This window comes from Podarcis pityusensis (genome assembly GCF_964106645.2).
Source record: "Podarcis pityusensis genome assembly, chromosome: 5".
Lineage (NCBI taxonomy): Eukaryota > Metazoa > Chordata > Lepidosauria > Squamata > Lacertidae > Podarcis > Podarcis pityusensis.
Genome location: NC_138032.1, coordinates 13,863,284 through 13,882,264, shown reverse-complemented (window position 1 = coordinate 13,882,264; position 18,981 = coordinate 13,863,284). Strand labels below are relative to the sequence as shown.

Sequence of the window (18,981 nt, the reverse complement as noted above, 5' to 3'; positions counted from 1 at the left end):
TAAACCACAGAGCCTTGGACTTGCCGATCAGAAGGTCGGCGGTTTGAATCCCCGTGATGAGGTGAGCTCCCATTGCTCGGTCCCTGCTCCTGCCAACCTAGCAGTTTGAAAGCACGTCAAAGTGCAAGTAAATAAATAGATACCACTCTGGTGGGAAGGTAAACGGCGTTTCCGTGTGTTGCTCTGCTTCGCCAGAAGCGGCTTAGTCATGCTGGCCACATGACCCGGAAGCTGTACGCCGGCTCCCTCAGCCAATAAAGCGAGATGAGCGCCACAACCCAAGAGTCAGTCAAGACTGGACCTAATGGTCAGGGGTCCCTTTACCTTCTTTCTTTCTATATCATCTATCTATCTATCTATCTATCTATCTATCTATCTATCTACCTATCCCTGTTGGAATGATACAGTATCAAAGATGAAATTTTATGGCTGTCTGTAAAATTGAAGTATGAGCCAAGGGTTAACAACCTTGAATTTTTAGCCTTAAAATTAGTCTCCGAGAGAGAGAGAGAGAGAGAGAGAGAGAGGAAAAAAAAAAAAGCCACTTCATTATAAATACGTTACTGCTATATAATGGCCTCCTGATTGATAAGCCCCGCAGCTACCTTAGCCGGCAGTCTTTTAAGCACCAATCCTTCATTTGGGTCCTAACAGCAAGGTGGGCTCCTCCTCCCTCGCTGGGCCATCAATTTTTACCTGCCAATACAGTTTGATGAGCTTGCTGGTATGCTGCTCACTTCCTCCTGACAGCCAGTACATGTAGTCAGCAACCATGGCACTCCTAACAACGAAAACAGAATAAGCAAGTGAAATAATTCAGGAAGAGGAAGGAGACTGATGAGAATACAGAACTCCGATGCTCATGACCTAAAAGACCCGCACAGGCTACGAAAGCTTTGCAGTCCCGCACCAGCAAGCAGTGGCCCCGTGCAAATTCTGGCCTGCCCAGGTGTACCTCTTGCACCCATAGCTGCCATCCCAGAGGCAAAAGGGGAACATGGAAGGACTTCAATAAGGGGACTCACTCAGCCGAGTATCAGACCCTCCAAGTGTCCCTGTTTTCCAGGGACAGTTCCGGATTCATAGAAGCTGTCCAGGTTTCTGATTTGATCCTGGAATTTCCCACTTTTCATTAAAGGTAAAGATAAAGGGACCTCTGACCATTAGGTCCAGTCGTGACCAACTCTGGGGTTGCAGCGCTCATCTCGCTTTACTGGCCGAGGGAGCTGGCATACAGCTTCTGGGTCATGTGGCCAGCATGACTAAGCCGCTTCTGACGAACCAGAGCAGCGCATGGAAACGCCGTTTACCTTCCCGCCAGAGCGGTACCTATTTATCTACTTGCATTTTGACGTGCTTTCAAACTACTAGGTTGGCAGGAGCAGGGACCGAGCAACGGGAGCTCACCCCGTCATGGGGATTCGAACCGCCGACCTTCTGATCGGCAAGTCCTAGGCTCTGTGGTTTAACCCACAGCGCCACGTTCCTAATTTCACTGGAGAAATGTTGGAGGGTAAGGAGTTATGCGAACCCCAAGCCAAGGAGATAAGTAACTATACAACCTTTAGAAGACATCTGAAGGCAGCCCTGTAAAGGGAAGTGTTTGTTTGTTTTTAAAAAAGTTTAATGTTTTGTTATGTTTTTATATATGTTGAAAGCCGCCCAGAGTGTGTGGGGAAACCCAGTCAGATGGATGGGGTATAAATAAAATCATCATCATCATTATGGATTAGCACGTTCTTATTTTCCTTGGTGAAATGTTGGAGGGTTTGGTGTTTCCTTTCACTTGCCGTACCCTGAGCCAAAGCAGGCTGCTGCTCAGGATCTGGGGCAGGATACCACCGTTCCATACCCCCCTGTCAAAGGGACACTCTCGCAAACGAAGGCAAGCAAGGACTAAGGCACATTACAAATGCAGCTATTTATATTAGCATACATTCATAATTATCAGCCATTGGCAAAAGGATATAGCATGCATTTGGAAACTCCGGGGAGCTGTTTTATTAGGTAACAAAAGTGCGAGGAGGAAATGGCCCTAACATTTCCCCCCCTCCCGCAGTTGATGGGTTTTTCCATTTTTATTGTGAGCAAATATTTAACGGTCACTCAAAAATGTTTTATTCCGGCTCGCTTTAAAGTATTTATGGACTCCCACGCATTATATATAGTCAAAATTTCTTCCAGGACAGCAGCTGAATGTGTGATATAGCGCGCTGCTGGTATCGGAGGATATCTCAGTTTGTGGCAAAGTCAAACATAGTTCATCTTTGATTAAATTATGCTTGCCGCGGTGGAGTTTGGGGGTTTGGGGAATGGGGGAAGAGGTGGCAAATCTTGCAACTAATTGAATATGCTTTAGTGCCCTGAGTGTTTGTAACAACTACCACATTTCTCTTATTAGACTGAGAGGATATTAAAAACTATTGTGCAATGGATATTAATGCAGGTTTTAACAGACTTCAGAAAATCACTTTGCTTTTTTATGGCTGCTCCTCCAATACCCCCCTCTCTCTCCTTCCCCTCTGGAGATTCCAAATCCAATTAAATGCAACCAGATGTAATTCCAAATTGTCACTTTAGTCAATTAAACATATAATAATCTTGTGTGCCTAATTACTAGCACAAAAAGTTTATTTGTTGATGCTTTCCTATCTGCTTGTCGCTGCCCGTCTCCCTCCCTCCCAGCCCCCCATCACTGCCGATATATTTATTGCTCCTTGACATTACTGTAAATTGAATTTGGAATTCTCTCCCGAGTTACATGTGTTATAAAACCCTAATCCCAGGCTAGTAGTAATACCATTTTAGAACATGTTTTCGCAAGCTGCATTATGTTCTTAATGAGATATGGCCGAGAGAAAATAAAGGAAGCAGAGGATTTAAATCACAAGCAGTTCAGAGTTGTCTGGGTGTCGTGGGGAAGGCAGGGGGGAAGACGACTGCCGTGATGCTCTGTGGGAGGCCCAGCAAAAGATAAATCTATCCTTGCACAGAGGTGAGCATCTCAGTGCATTGGTGGGAGGGGGCACTTGCTTTGAATCTAATGCTAAAGTTCCCCATCTCTCGTGCGACCCACTGGCAAAAATCTAGGGAACCTTGATGAAAACAATGAGGATGTCAGGGGCTGGATTGAGGAGGAATGGTGGCAGCCCCCCCCTTCTTCTGAACCTTCCCAGGGGCAGGAGGACAGTATTGATTTAGAACAATGGTTTGCAGAGGGGAAAAGCTGGGAAATCTTGGGTGAGGAGCAGCTAGAAGAGGAAACACCAGGAGAGAGATAGCTGGCAGATTCAGTGTCCTTGGACAGAATTCCTGACCCCCTTTCGCCTAGGACTAGACGGGCTTTGAGAGTGATAGAACATAGAGCTCAGTGGCAATAAAATCAGATTACCTGACGTAGGAGTGACGTAGATTAATGGGGATGGAGGGGAAAAGCTTTACTGGGAGCAACACCATTTCTAGAAAGATATGCATCCCTTTTTCTCTCTCTGTGATTATTAAAGAAGCAAACTGGTAAGAATGCTCCTTTTGCTTGATCTGCTTATTTACTGCCACTGGGGGACAGATCCGATCCCCCAAAGCCTGACAGAGGACGATAAATGAGCTTCTGGCTTTATACAGAAGAGACCCAATGCCAGCAGGTAGTCTCCTCGGGCCAGAGCTAGAGGGCCCACTCAGAGCCGGCCCATCAATGATGTGGGGTGAGGCAGCTGCCTCGGGTGACACCCATGAGAAACAGCACAGAGAGGGAGAGGAAGCAGCTGCCCTGCTGCTGCTTTGCATGGCGGGGTCGCCATAGCCTCTATGTGACGTGGTGGGCGCAGTGGGGCAGTGGCTTCTCTTCCTCCAGGTGACGGCCCTCTCTGGCCAGCCTCGGCGAATAGGCTTGCTGCTTTCACAGCCTAGGTGTGCCTAGTTCTCTTGACAGTGCTGCTCTTGTACCATTGAGGGCAGGCCTGGCAATGAAGCTGCATGTCCTATGAGGCCTATGAGTGCCCTGGGCTAGCTGCCAACACCACAATTTCCCAATGACCGAACTCAGTTTAGGCCCATTCATTTCAGTATTCATTTCAGCAGGCCCACTCTGAATATAATTTAGCTGGATGCAACCTAATTTGCCTAGTATGCTGCAAAATCCTGAGAGATCACAGCAACCAAAATGGCTGCCGTTCTCTCACAAAACAACAACAACACGGGACGTCCCAGGTTTTCCAGGACACTTGCGGGGTATGTGCTAAGACCAGGTACTCTCAACAAAGATTTCACCTAGTACAATATGGTGAAATCATTGGTTATTAATGTACCAATTGCTCCAAAAATAATGTGTAGGGTGGCCATTTTTCAAGAAGTAATGATCTGGACACAAAAAGTTGTTGACGTATGGCAACCCTAACATTATGAGCTAATCACTGGAAGTACCCTCAGACTCTGACGGCTTCGTAGAGCTTGCTGAAATGTCTGGAACTGGCGTGATGAACAAATTAACGGAAGTAATTCATAGGAAAAAGGACGGCTTTGACTCATTAATGTTGCAGATAATTGGATGGACTTTATAGCTTATTGTGACTCGTATTATCACCGTGTCAAGTTAGGCAGGAATTGTGTTTTTGTGATCAGGTCTATCTGCTTCGCTTTCAGGCATTTCCCCCCTTGTTTTAAAAACTGCAGTTTTTGTGCAGTTGATGATGGGGAGTTTATTAACGAGCAGAGTCATTTCTTGAAATGAAATGGGTGAGGGGAAAAAGGAAGATTTTTTTTAAAAAGCCAACTTTCTGCCACCTGATTTCTAGATGCAATCCCAAACACAGCCACCTGTCGAAATTTGCACTTCAAATTTTGCATTGTAGTTCCTCAGAAAAGTAATGTGTACAAAAATGCATATACAGTGGTACCTCGGGTTAAGTACTTAATTTGTTCCGGAGGTCCGTACGATTTCTGTTCTCATCCTGAAGCAAAGTTCTTAACCTGAAGCACTATTTCTGGGTTAGCGGAGTCTGTAACCTGAAGCGTATGTAACCCGAGGTACCACTGTACTAGAGTAAAGCATACATACCAATGCATATATTAGTGAAAGTAACATGCAGTATATAAAATTAGGGGAAATTGCCCTGTAAAAATAAGCGTATAAGGCAAAATTGCATCCATAATTGGTGCTAATATGCTGATGAATTTCCATGACGGCTATTTTTTAAAAATGTGAACTTGATGTGGAAGTGTGGAGAACTGAACTCAAAGAAGCCATCATCTACAGAGTCGCCCCTCCCTCAGTGATATCAGGACATGAGATAATTAGTATTACAGGTGACCAACCGTGTGTGTGTGTGTGTGTGTGTGTGTGTACTTGACGTTGGGTAACCATTTCCAGGGGTACCCCTGGAAATTTATTTATTTTGAAATATTTACAAACTGCCCACTCATGTCAAGGTGGGGATGCAATAAGACACAAGACACCATCAAAACAATATAAAATATGGCAGATGAAGGTGATGGACTATATGGAACTGGCGGAAATGACTGGCAGAATCCGAGACCAGGGAGAAGAGTCGGTGGAAGAAGATTGGAATAAATTTAAAGACTATTTACAGAAATACTGCAAAATTAATGAATGTTAGAATGATGTCAGAATGAAGTTAAGTGGTTTGAGCAGCAATGTTATAAAGGTGTATGTAAAAATGGATTGTTAACAGGTGAGAATTCAAAGTTATAATATATTAAGTTAAAGGATTAAGACAAAAACAAAGAGGGAAAGGAATTGCTGAATTAACTAATTGAACTGGAATACAAAAAAGGGAGGTGAGAGGAGGTCAGGGAAGCAAGGAAATGAAATGTAAGGTATGGAAAGATTGATTTGTTTTTAAGTGTTTTTTATCTTTTTTCCTGTATTTTATATTTTGTATTTTTTCTCTTTTTTATTTCTTTCTTTTTTCTTTTCTTTTTATCTATGTAATCTTTTTTTTTGAAACCTTAATAAATATCATTTTTTAAAAAAAACAATATAAAATAATCATAAATACAGCGAGCTCGTCCTAAGAAAATGTAAACAACTGAATAGGACTGTCATCATTAAAAAGCTTTTGAGAGATGCCTGGAAGTTAACAGCAGGGATGCCTGCCAAATGCTCTGCTGGAAGAGCATTCAAAGGATGGGATCAGTGACATTAAAGCCCAACTTCTAGCTGAAGCCAGTCGGGCTTCTGAGACACGGGGGACAACTAATGGTGCTCCTCTGGACATGCAGTTCCACCCCCTCTGAGGCTTTGTATCTGAGAGATTGGATTACAGGCCTTGTTCCATATGCTAGCTCTAGACAAGTCACTTAGGGGACAATTTAACGGAGTCAAGAGGGACTCTTGCAATGTAAGTGGTCCCTGATTTGCCTCTTAAATGACTTGCCTGAGATCGCAGACAGGAAATCCCTTGTCAAGGGAAGCCCATTTGCCTTCGCTGTACAGAATGTCCGTTTTGTGGGGGACGAGGATTATCGGCCGAGCAGTCAAACTGATTCCGCCCCCATTTCTTCAGGAAAGAGAGTGAGGAGGGACCGGTGGGTGGTGGGGAGGGGAAGCACCATGTAAAAATACTGGGCATAATTCCTTGGGAGGTTTTCCTGTGCAAGTCCTGTGTAAGAGCTGCCTCATGCTAGCATACAGAGGTGTGCTGAGGGGAGGTGGAAGATAACAAACCCGAGGCCCAAACAAATGCCAGCTTTAACCCTGCTCACAAAACCCCCAGCCCTAAATACTCAGCCTTCACCCACAATAAATTATGAGCCGCTGCACGTTGACTTCCTACTCTTGGGCTGCTGTCCAGCAAACAATGCATCTCTTCTGTACTTGAAAGGAGATGGGCTGTCTCCTTCCCCTTCCCATGGAAGTTCAGGAAGAAGAAGAAGAAGAAGAGTTTGGATTTGATATCCCGCTTTATCACTACCCTAAGGAGTCTCAAAGTGGCTAACATTCTCCTTTCCCTTCCTCCCCCACAACAAACACTCTGTGAGGTGAGTGGGGCTGAGAGACTTCAAAGAAGTGTGACTGGCCCAAGGTCACCCAGCAGCTGCATGTGGAGGAGCGGAGACGCGAACCCAGTTCCCCAGATTACGAGTCTATCGCTCTTAACCACTACACCACACTGGCTCTCTCCAAAGAAATTGAGGGGGAAATCCTAATACAAAGCATCATTGAAAATTTACCCCCATCTGGGGATTGAAACTGCAACCTTGGCGTTATCAGCACCACACTCTAACCAAGTGAGCTATCCAGGGTTAGGGTTAGGGTTAGGGTTAGGGTTACTGGAAAACCAGTACAGCCCAAGAGCAGGGCAACATGCATCTCTGGCGTGTAGCTGGAGCCGCCTTTACAAAAGCAAATGCAGACAGTTGGACTGTGTGTGTATTGGACTGTGTGTGTACAAGTCCCAGGCTGCTGGGTAATCTTTAATGGAAGTTGTAGCCTTTCAAAGGTAGAGCATCTGTTTTGCATGGAGGAGGTTCCGAGTTCAATCCTTGGCATCTACAGGTAGGACTGGGAGAGACCCCAAGCTGAAAACCCAAACAGCTGCTGCCAGTCAGTGTAGACAATAGTGGGATCAATGGATCAATGGCATGACTCGGTATGAGGCAGTTTTCTATGTTCCGATGTGGTGGGTGGACCGGATTACTCCCATTTATTTTATCCTCCTGGCCTTGTCAAATACCCTGGATGGTCGGTGACTAATTCACAAGAGGCAGAGAAGGGTGAGTGTGGTGGTATGGTTGCCCAGGCAACACACAATGCACAATTCCAAAGCAGCCGTAGGAGAACATGGATTCACAAAATTAGAACCTTGCAAGGAGAGAGTATTTCTGAGCAGTTGATCACAATTTGCCATCTAGCTATGAATCAAAAGTGATGGGGTTACGCATTTCTACGGGCAACTATCCCAGCACCAAGCAATACAATTGTACCTCAGAAGCTGAATGGAATTCGTTCCGGAAGTCCGTTCAACTTCCAAAACTTTCGGAAACCAAAGCGTGGCTTCTGATTGGCTGCAGGAAGGTCCTGCAGCCAGTTGGAAGCCGTGGAAGCTCCGTCGGACATTTGGCTTCCAAAAATAGTTTGCAAACCGGAACACTCGCTTCTGGGTTTGTGACGCTTGGGAGCCAAAACGTTCAAGAACTAAGCTGTTCAAAACCAAGGTACAACTGTTGTTGTTGTTTAGTCGTTTAGTCATGTCCGACTCTTTGTGCCCCCATGGACTAGAGCACGCCAGGCACTCCTGTCTTTCATTGCCTCCCGCAGTTTGGTCAAACTCATGCTGGTAGCTTCGAGAACACTGTCCAACCATCTCGTCCTCTGTCATCCCCTTCTCCTTGTGCCCTCCATCTTTCCCAACATCAGGGTCTTTTCCAGGGAGTCTCCTCTTCCCATGAGGTGGCCAAAGTATTGGAGCCTCAGCTTCAGGATCTATCCTTCCAGTGAGCACTCAGGGCTGATTTCCTTCAGAATGGATAGGTTTGATCTTCTTGCAGTCCATGGGACTCTCAAGAGTCTCCTCCAGCACCATAATTTAAAAGTATCAATTCTTTGGCGATCAGCCTTCTTTATGGTCCAGCTCTCACTTCCATACATCACTACTGGGAAAACCAGAGCTTTAACTATACGGACCTTTGTCGGCAAGGTGATGTCTCTGCTTTTTAAGATGCTGTCTAGGTTTGTCATTGCTTTTCTCCCAAGAAGCAGGCGTCTTTTAATTTCGTGACTGCTGTCACCATCTGCAGTGATCATGGAGCCCAAGAAAGTAAAATCTCTCACTGCCTCCATTTCTTCCCCTTCTGTTTGCCAAACCTGGCATCTGATTACAGCAATGTTTGGCTTTTCCAGATGTTCCTGTTTCTACAGCTCCCATCATCCCTGACCATTGGGCACAATGACTGGGGTTGAGGGAGGTGGAATCCAACAATATATGGAGGACCACAGGGTCCTTATCATCATCATCATCAGCTGTCCTTCTCCGTGAGGTCCCAGGGCAGGCATGCCTAAGACCTTGGCATGCCTTTAGGGTATGGTTCCCAAGGTGTGGAAAATATGAGGCACTTCTACTACCTTATCCTTTTCTTTGCTGGCAGGGTGGAATTCTGCTTTCCATTCCTACATCCATTGCCAAGGCTTTGAGAATTTCTTTGGAATGTTTTAAAAGCATTTCCCTTCCTACAAGGAAAAAACTGGGAGGGAAAGGGAGGAAACGCTTTAGAGGCCTTCCCAGAGTGGGCCATTAGGGGCCTGCACCTTAAGCTGTGGTAGTGTTTTGTTTTTTTAAGAACTAGGGTTTTTTTTTAATAGAAGTTTTAGAAACTTTATACCAAACGCTTTTTCCTTTGCAGCCTGTTACTGAGAAAATAAATCAATTGACCCAACGCTATTAACACACAGCCGGACTAACTAGTAACAACCGACACTGAAAGATGTGTGTGCAGAAGTCTGCTTTTTCCATTCGCACACTGCCTTTCTGACATCATGAGACACAAGGCAGGGTGAATAGGGCTCCCAGGAGCTGATCCAAAGCTCCTTGACCTGCCTTGATCCTTGACCAGAGGTAAGGATCCTTATCTCTGGGTGCTGAATATTGCCCTCCATATCTTGGGACTCCCTTAGGCCATGCTGCTTCTCTCCACCTCTGCTGAAAACTCTCCTTAAATACTTTTGCCTGGCTAGAATTGTGTCTCTGAACTGTAACAATTCCTTGCCTTGCTTGGATATATCTTATATAAAGGTAAAGGGACCCCTGACCATTAGGTCCAGTCGTGGCCGACTCTGGGGTTGCGCCACTCATCTCGCTTTATTGGCCGAGGGAGCCGGCGTACAGCTTCCGGGTCATGTGTCCAGCATGACTAAGCTGCTTCTGGCGAATTAGAGCAGCGCACGGAAATGGTGTTTACCTTCTCACCGGAGTGGTACCTATTTATCTACTTGCACTTTGACATGCTTTCGAACTGCTAGGTTGGCAGGAGCAGGGACCGAGCAATGGGAGCTCACCCCGGCGCAGGGATTCAAACGGCCGACCTTCTGATTGGCAAGTCCTAGGCTCTGTGGTTTAACCCACAGCGCCACCCGCATCCCTCATATCTTATATATCTATGCCCATATATTTATCTCTCTCAAACTTGACTTTGGTATGAGTTGCAGCCTGCTATACAAAAGGAAGAGTCATATCCATTGCCAGACCCTCCAAGTGTCCCTATTTTCCAGGGACGGTCCCGGATTTACAGAAGCTGTCCAGGTTTCCGTTTTGGTCCCGGAATGTCCCACTTTTCCTATTTTCTCTATTTTCACTGGAGAAATGTCGGAGGGTATGGAGTTATGTGACTCCCAAGCCACAGAAATGAGTAACTATACAACCTTTACAAGACATTTGAAGACAGGCCGTATAGGGATGTTTTTAAACGTTTATTGTTTTATTATGTTTTTATATATGTTGGAAGCCACCCAGAGTGTCTGGGGCAATCCAGTCAGATAAAAGGGCATTATTATTATTATTATTATTTAGAACATCCCTATTTTCATTAGAGAAATGTTGGAGGGGATGCATTGCTCCATCCATCTCTGCCATTGGAAGGTTTCACATGTGGGACTGTGACCCCCCTCCCCAGCTTCCTAGCATCTACAGTGGCTTCCAAGCATCTGGTGCCAATGGCAGGTGAATCTCAAGAAGAAAGCAGACTCAACAGCTAGTTGGTTTGGCTTCAAAAGGCCTACTGAAGGAAAACTTGAGCACAGTTTATGTGGAACAGGCAGCTGAGTTCTAGAAGGAGTGGTCTAAACCACTGAGCCTCTTGGGCTTGCTGATCGGAAGGTCGGCGGTTCAAATCCCTGCAATGAGGTGAGCTCCTGTTGCTCTGTCCCAGCTCCTCCCAACCTAGCCGTTTGAAAGTACACCAGTGCAAGTAGATAAATAGGTATCACTGGGGTGGGAAGTCAATGGCATTTCCGTGCACTTTAGTTTCTGTCACGGTGTTCCATTGCACCAGAAGCGGTTTAGTCATGCTGACCACATGACCTGGAAAGCTGCCTGTGGACAGACACCAGCCCTTTCGGCTTGAAAAGCAAGATGAGCACCGAACCCCATAGTTTCCTTTGACTGGACTTAACTGTCCAGGGGTCCTTTGCCTTTTACCTTTTTACTAGAAGGAGAATGAAGAAGCTAAATTAGCAGAACAGCATGGATTTCAGAAGTGAGCTTCATTTGCTGCAACTGGCCACTGGGTGGAGGAAAACCCTAAGAGATATACAATCACAGGGCACAACGCCTGCGCTTTGTTTTTCTGAGCCCCCTTTGCAGACATTTATGCGATATATATATTTTCAGAGTCAGGGTTCCTGTTTTCTCAGAAGGACTGTTGTTGGTTGGCCTTTGGTCAAAGCTTCACCATGAAGATCAGGTTAGAGGTGTTCGAGCCAAAACGGTGTGATGTTTGACACCCCAAATAACATTTCCTAAGCAACAAAAACCAAGGACCACGCTGCTGATATGATATATCTTAACTTGCCATCGACATCAGAGGGCTGAGTCAAACAACAGTCTGTGATCAATCCTCATATGGATTTTTTTTTGGTTTTAATTCTGTTTTCATTGACGTGTTTCTGACGTATTTTTTTCTTACTGTGTTTTATTTTAATTCCTGAATGTTTGTATTAAAACTGGGTAAGTACGTTTCCGAGCACAATTCAAAGTGTTGGTGCTGACTTTTAAAGCCCCAAATGGCCTCGGTCCAGTATACCTGAAGGAGCGTCTCCAGCCCCATCATTCTGCCCGGACACTGAGGTCCAGCGCCGAGGGCCTACTGGCGGTTCCCTCACTGTGAGAGGCCAAGTTACAGGGAACCAGGCAGAGGGCCTTCTCGGTAGTGGCGCCTGCTCTGTGGAATGCCCTCCCACCAGATGTCAAAGAGAACAACAACTACCAGACTTTTAGAAGACATTTGAAGGCAGCCCTGTTTAGGGAAGCTTTTAATGTTTGATGCATTACTGTATTTTAATATTTTGTTGGAAGCCGCCCAGAGTGGCTGGGGAAGCCCAGCCAGATGGGCGGAGTATAAATAATATTTATTTATTTATTTATTTATTTATTTATTTATTTGATGAGGGTGCAAGGCGGGCTTGACCTTCTGAGGCCTAGCTAGAATCTGCTTCCTTCTTCTCACTCCCATTGCAACAGGTTGGCTCCTGGGGTTCTGCTGACACCACCATCCCCAGATTGTCGTGGAGCAGTTGTCTCCAAAAGCCTCAGAGTTACTCTGTCTGTGGGTTTCATAGAATCCTACAAACTGCAGAGTTGGAAGGGACCCAAAGGGAAATGTAGTCCGACCCTCTGCGATGTAGGCGTAGTTGCTGAGAGCAGCCTGTCCTGAGATGGGATGTCCTTGCTTCCAGGTTCTTTTCTGTCAAGAGGAACATACACTGGCCCTTACTAAGTCTAGTGATGAGATGCCTTCAGGAGACTGTCACTGCCATAGGCTGCTGACTTCTAGTGTGCCACCTGGGATGCCTTTGAAGATGGATGAGAAGCTTAAAATAGTATTTAAAGAGTTTCAGATAGTATATTCAAAGTGCTGGTTCTGAACGATAAAGCCTTCACTGGCTCAGGACTGCAATACCTCAAGGACCACCTCTCCCCATCTCCTGGTATGCCCCGTGGAGGACCTTAAGGTCCCCAAATGACAACATTTTGGAGGTCCCAAGTCGCATGGTGGTTAGATTGGTCTCAACTAGGGCAGGGCCTTTTCAGTACTGGCCCCGACTTGGTGGAACGCTGTCACAAGAGACTAGGGCCCTGAAGGACTTGACATCTTTCTGCAGGGCCTGCAAGACAGAGCTGTTCCGCCTGGCCTTTGGTTTGGACTCAGTCTGACCCTTATTTTTCCCTTCCCTTATGGTTTTGATCTATGGGCTACTTTTAAAATGAGGCTGCATTTTAAATTGCATTTTAACCTGTATTTTAAATTGGTCCCCCCCCCATTATGTTTTTACTGTAATTTTACTGGTGTTAGCCGCCCTGAGCCCGGCTCTGGCCAGGGAGGGTGGGGAATAAATAATAATAATAATAATAATAATAAGAAGAAGAAGAAGAAGAAGAAGAAGAACTGACCAAGACTCTGCAGTCATTAGCTATAGACACTTTGTAATGGGCACCATCCATGAGAGGTCCAGAAGGTGGCAAGGGCCTTTTCTGCAGTGGCTCCCCATTTGTGGGATGCTCTCCCCAGCGAGGCTCACCTGGTGCCTTCATTACAGGGAAGTTTTTAATGTGTGACATCTTAGTGTATTTTTGGTCTTTGTGGAAGCTGCCCAGAGTGGCTGGGGAAACCCAGCCAGATGAACGGGGTACAAATAATAAATTATTATTATTATTATTATTATTATTATTATTATTATTTATTACATATCTTTAGACGCCAGACAAAAATGTTCCTTTATGAACAGGCCTTAAGCAATCTATGGTTTTTTAAATGCATTTGTGGGATGGGGTCATTAGTTTTTTCTTGTTATTATGATACGTATTTTCTGTTTTCATTTTGTATTTTTATGCTGTAACCCCCCCTGTGATCTTCAGATGAAGGGCCATATACAAATTTAATAACCAATAATAACCATATAACTCTGGTTCCCACAGTTCTAGTTACAGGTAGGTCTGCCGCAGTCGAAACAAAGTTAAAAAATTCCTTCCAGTAGCAACTTAAGGTAAAGGGACCCCTGACCACTAGGTCCAGTCGTGGCCGATTCTGGGGTTGCGGCGCACATCTCGCTTTACTGGCTGAGGGAGCCAGCGTACAGCTTCCAGGTCATGTGGCCAGCATGACTAAGCCGCGTCTGGCGAACCAGAGCAGCGCATGGAAACGCCGTTTACCTTCCCGCCGGAGTGGTACCTATGTATCTACTTGCACTTTGACGTGCTTTTGAACTGCTAGGTTGGCAGGAGCAGGGATGGAGCAACGAGAGCTCACCCCGTCGTGGGGATTCGAACCGCTGACCTTCTGATCGGCAAGTCCTAGGCTCTGTGGTTTAACCCACAGTGCCACTCGCGTCCCTAAGTAGCACCTTAGAGACCAACTAAGTTTGTTATTGGTATGAGCTTTCGTGTGCATGCACACTTCTTCAGATACACTGAAACAGAAGTCACCAGACCCTTATACATAGTGAGAGGGTGGGGAGCAGTCTTACTCAGAAGGGTAGTGGGAATGGGTGATTGGCTGATAGGTGTGGTAAACCTGTTGATGACTGTTAACGACTGCAATTGGTCTTACAGGAAAGCAAGGGGGTGAGATGTCTAAAAATAGCTTTATAATGAGATAAGAATCCAATGTCTCTATTCAGATCAGGTCTCTCCGTGGTTTTAAGTTTGGTTCCCACCTATTGGTTAATCTAATTTTTGCACAGTTGCAATCTTCACACCATCCTCCTTCAGGTGTTTTGAGCTACAGCTCTCACCAGCCCTTGCCAGCATGGGCAAGGATGTTAAGTATAGTAATTTAATTCAGTGAAATTGTAAATGCTTATATGCATTACTATGTATTTAAATTTGATTGGATGGTAACTGAATTCTAGTAGTTCTCATGTGATTGGCTAACAATGGTCACATGGGAAGTATTTCATTGCTCTATTTTATGTGAAGCAAGATGGCTGTGTTTTAGAATCCACTGTGAACACTGCTAAGTTGAATAGAGTGTCGGAGAGCATCTTCTCTGCTTGAAAGAAAGAGCAAAGCTGCAAGAGAAGGTAAAGGTGGAAATCTCTCATAGGAGCTGCAAAACATGGCCTAATTGAGATACAGAAGGTTGAGTGCTGAGCTCTGGAAAGAGAGGAAAATACTGTACAGTTGTTTGGAAGTTAGCAGAAGAGATTCTAAGCCTATGCTTGGATAAGCATGTGACTGTAAATATTATGTTTTAATTCATCTATAACTAAAAGTTTCTGCAAGTAGAGTTTTTGAATGCTTAAGCCTGGACATTGGCTTAATCTCCTAAGAAGGGTGTCTGTCATAAGGTAAAGGTAAAGGGACCCCTGACCATTAGGTCCAGTCGTGCCCCATTCTGGGGTTGCGCGCTCATCTCGCTTTATTGGCCGAGGGAGCCGGCATACAGCTTCCGGGTCATGTGGCTAGCATGACTAAGCCGCTTCTGGCGAACCAGAGCAGTGCATGGAAACGCCGTTTACCTTCCCGCCGGAGTGGTACCTATTTATCTACTTGCACTTTGACGTGCTTTCGAACTGCTGGGTTGGCAGGAGCAGGGACCGAGCAACCTTCTGATTGGCAAGTCCTAGGCTCTGTGGTTTAACCCACAGTGCCACAGTCATATATATGATTTGAACTTCTTAGCTGTGTTTTTGCTACTCTGATTTCAGCAAAGGATGATGTGAGTTGTAGGACAACACACCTAGAAGGCCCATGCTCAGGAAAGGCTGCTTTAGCCACTACAGGGAAATCAGGGAAATCACAATCAACTGTAGCAGCCCAGAGATCGATCAATCCTTTCCTCCCCTGCCTGCGACTTTACGCTTCCCTGTGACTTAATGCTGTAGTAATATATTTCTGGCTGGCCTGAACTCTCTTTGCAAGCTGCCAACTCCGAACCTTCATCATATGAAAAGAAGCCATTGAGAAGCGGAATAAGGCAGTCCCACAAGGGCTTGAGCATGCTGTTTTGGTAATGTGCATATTCCCAGGTGACTCGGGCAGTGTGAGACCAAGGCTGGGAAGAATAAATAAATCTCCTGCAAGGCAGTAGAACATTAACTGCCGGGCCAGAGCCGCCTCTCTCTCTCTCTCTCTTTTTGTACAGTGGTTGCCATTAAAATAGAAACCCATCTCGATGCAATAAGCGGTAATGTTTCTATTCCGAAAGCAGAATGTCGCAGTGAGAGAAATACAGTGGAAGACCCCAACCACCACAATGAGAAAAGACAGGGTTGCTTTAGAAACGAAAGCCATTGTGCGCTGCAAGAAAGGCATAACATGTCCCCCACGTGAGGCATAATGGATAAATTGGGGACAGATGGGAAACTCGACAGAACAGAGCAACTAAGACGTTCAGCTTCCAGGTCAAAGGAGTCGAAGCCAGACAAGAACTGACTTCAAAGTGCACCTTTCCATTTAACATACATAATTTTCAAAAGTATCCACGGGTCGTATGGTAATGATCAGGAATGCGGCAGGCAAAGAGGGAGAGTTTTAAGGTTTTCCTCTCCTGCTGAGGTAGTAATGGAAACTGAAATTTCAATGGAGGGGAGGGAATCCTCCCACTGGTGTCACCACTGCCATTGTTTAGTCCTGTGATAGGAATTTTGAGGTCTTCGATATATGGTAATGTTCATAGCCGCACATACATAGATCAGCACAGGAAGACCGACCTGAAGCCATTTTTATTCCTAAACTGAGCAAATGTTTTCTCTGCATGGCCAAAGTGGAAAAGCCTCCCTATTGTCTTTTCCTTCACAAATCCTGTCTTAAGGGTATGTCTGTGTTTGAATAGGGTGTGAGCCTGTGACCTGGCCCAGGAACTAAGTATTTATCACTACAAAAGAATGGCCAGGCTCCCCAGGCAATCCAATCAAGTAACCTGCCGGACAGGAGATAAACAACAACAGGAGAAAAACAATATTCAAATTTCTGTTTTAGACCGCCTTTTCTGTGATGTAGGTGTGATGTATCTGAGGGGTGGTCTTAGGTTACACCCCTTCTGTGATGTATGTATGATGTTTCTGGGGGTGGTCTTGATCTACAGGATGGGAATTTCAAAAGTCTTTATAAGGCCTTGCATGCCATTTTTCTGGGTCCCTCCTCCTCTCCTGCGGGTGAGGGGAGCACCCTGTTGCAACAGATCAATAAAGATCAAGCTTAACAGCTGCTTTGCTTCTCAATATTCTCTGGTTAGCCTCTGTTATTCTCTCCTACCAATAGGGAACGTATGTAAGGACTCTATATGGGCTCTTGGATACCCCATAAGGGAAAAGGGCAATTTTTGTTTACAACAGTCCCATTCACTGGAACCCCCCATCAGTTAAACTCCCCTTCTCTGCCTGCTAAAATCTTGATCATTACCAGCCTCCTCCCAAGCAGGTGGTATTTGCATTTCAAAAACATGCATGTTCCATAGAAAAGAGACACCACACTCTTAATCTCATACCTGTGGGCTTCAATTCAGGTAGAACTACGAATATATTTGCATGTAAACACACAATCCGTCAGGTCAGCCCGCCCTCCCCACAGTCCAGAATGGAACAGCCAGTTTCAGATACTGTTTTTCAGCATCATTGAAAAACAATTTGTGCTAAGATGGCAAAACTGTGATTTAATTGATTATAATGGATAAATTTATTCTGATCTTAGGAGGTGTGTGCGTCCCCTGATACCGTGGCAGGGCTGCAATTTCAGGTGTGTTGCATTTTCTTATCTTATGAATGCATTTTCCATCTTTAAGGAAATAAATCGTGCCAGTGGTGGTAATATATTGCTCGGTTGCTGTTGTTTTTAGTAAAGAGGGGGAAAAATTAATTAGTAATCAAAGGAGTCTCCAAAACTTGGCCCAGCACAGTTTGAGTCAAGTGTTATTTCTGAGCTAAAAAAAACCCAACCACACACACAACCCACTAACAAGAAACTTGGACTGTTGGAAGCCTAACAAGTCTAGCATAAGAAATAGCAACTGGTATTTTTGGCATGTAGGCTGACATCATATGCTGGTGTCAAATTAAATAACAGGCAACCTGGACTTTCCTACAGGCTTCAGCAGAACCTGATGAATGTCACTGGTAGCTTTCTCTGATCTAATCTGCAGAGGGGTCCTTTTGGAGTGTTTCCCTGGGAACGGTGGAGGTCACAGTCACAGTCACTCCCCACCAATGTGCTCTATGTGGGGCTACCTTTCAAGGTGACCCGGAAACTACAACTAATCCAGAATGCAGCAGCTAGACTGGTGACTGGGAGTGGCTGCCGAGACCATATAACACCGGTCTTGAAAGATCTACACTGGCTCCCAGTACGTTTCCGAGCACAATTCAAAGTGTTGGTGCTGACCTTTAAAGCCCTAAATGGCCTTGGTCCAGTATACCTGAAGGAGCGTCTCCACTCCATCATTCTGCTCGGACACTGAGGTCCAGCGCCAAGGGCCTTCTCGCAGTGAGGTTACAGGGAACCAGGCAGAGGGCCTTCTTGGTAGTGGCACCCGCCCTGTGGAACGCCCTCCCACCAGATGTCAAAGAGAAGAACAACTACCAGACTTTTAGAAGACATTTGAAGGCAGCCCTGTTTAGGGAAGCTTTTAATGTTTAATAGACTATTGTATTTTAATATTCTGTTGGAAGCTGCTCAGAGTGGCTGGGGAAACCCAGCCAGATGGGTGGGCATACATACATACATACATACATACACCTTTTCTCTGCAGCGGAGGTCTCCTTGCCTCCTCAGCTCTGGTAGGAAATACCTGAAACTCCATGACTAGTAGAAAACATTTCAAAAGGTGGCTTTGAGGGCTGGATACCTAGGTGTTCTAGGCCCTTGGGTTTTGCCTGGAGCCTCTGGGCCTAACAGACAGGAGATGCTCCCAGCCTTACCTGTCCTGAGCATTCCGATGCCTCTTGGTAACAATCCATGACATTTCTGTCCTCCCCTTCTTTTTCTCCTTGTAGGAGGTGAAAACTCGCTGGTGGATCTATTCTCTATCATGGTCCTCCAGCAAAACTCAGTAAAGTTTGACATATATTTGTGGTAGAAGGCCATGAATATCCCTCCCACCTTCCTCAAAAAATGTTTGATTTTTAAGGCATTGTTGCCGATGGTGATCCCTACCCACACTATAGTTTTGGGTTTTCAGCTGTTGCTTTTAAATGCTTTAAAAATCTGCAAAACCTGCTGAACGGTGGATCAAAGGTATAGGAGCATGCAATGCCGGCAACGTAAGCTCTGCTTACCCTCGATATTTCTTTGTAGGCTCTTTACCCCTTTAGCATCATTG

At 45.4% G+C, this 18,981-nt stretch overlaps 1 protein-coding gene and 1 long non-coding RNA gene across 2 annotated transcripts in view; both read right to left on the bottom strand.

Annotated features, from left to right (window-relative positions):
• LOC308478528 overlaps positions 1 to 18,981 on the bottom strand; it is a 578,068-nt gene that overhangs the window by 179,725 nt on the left and 379,362 nt on the right. The window lies entirely within an intron of this gene.
• Positions 1 to 18,981, bottom strand: part of SPATA16 (spermatogenesis associated 16) — a 147,035-nt gene that overhangs the window by 74,824 nt on the left and 53,230 nt on the right. Inside the window, 2 exon segments of the mRNA XM_081008379.1 lie at positions 697 to 784; positions 786 to 851. Of these exon segments, the coding sequence (XP_080864505.1) occupies positions 697 to 784; positions 786 to 851 (154 nt within the window).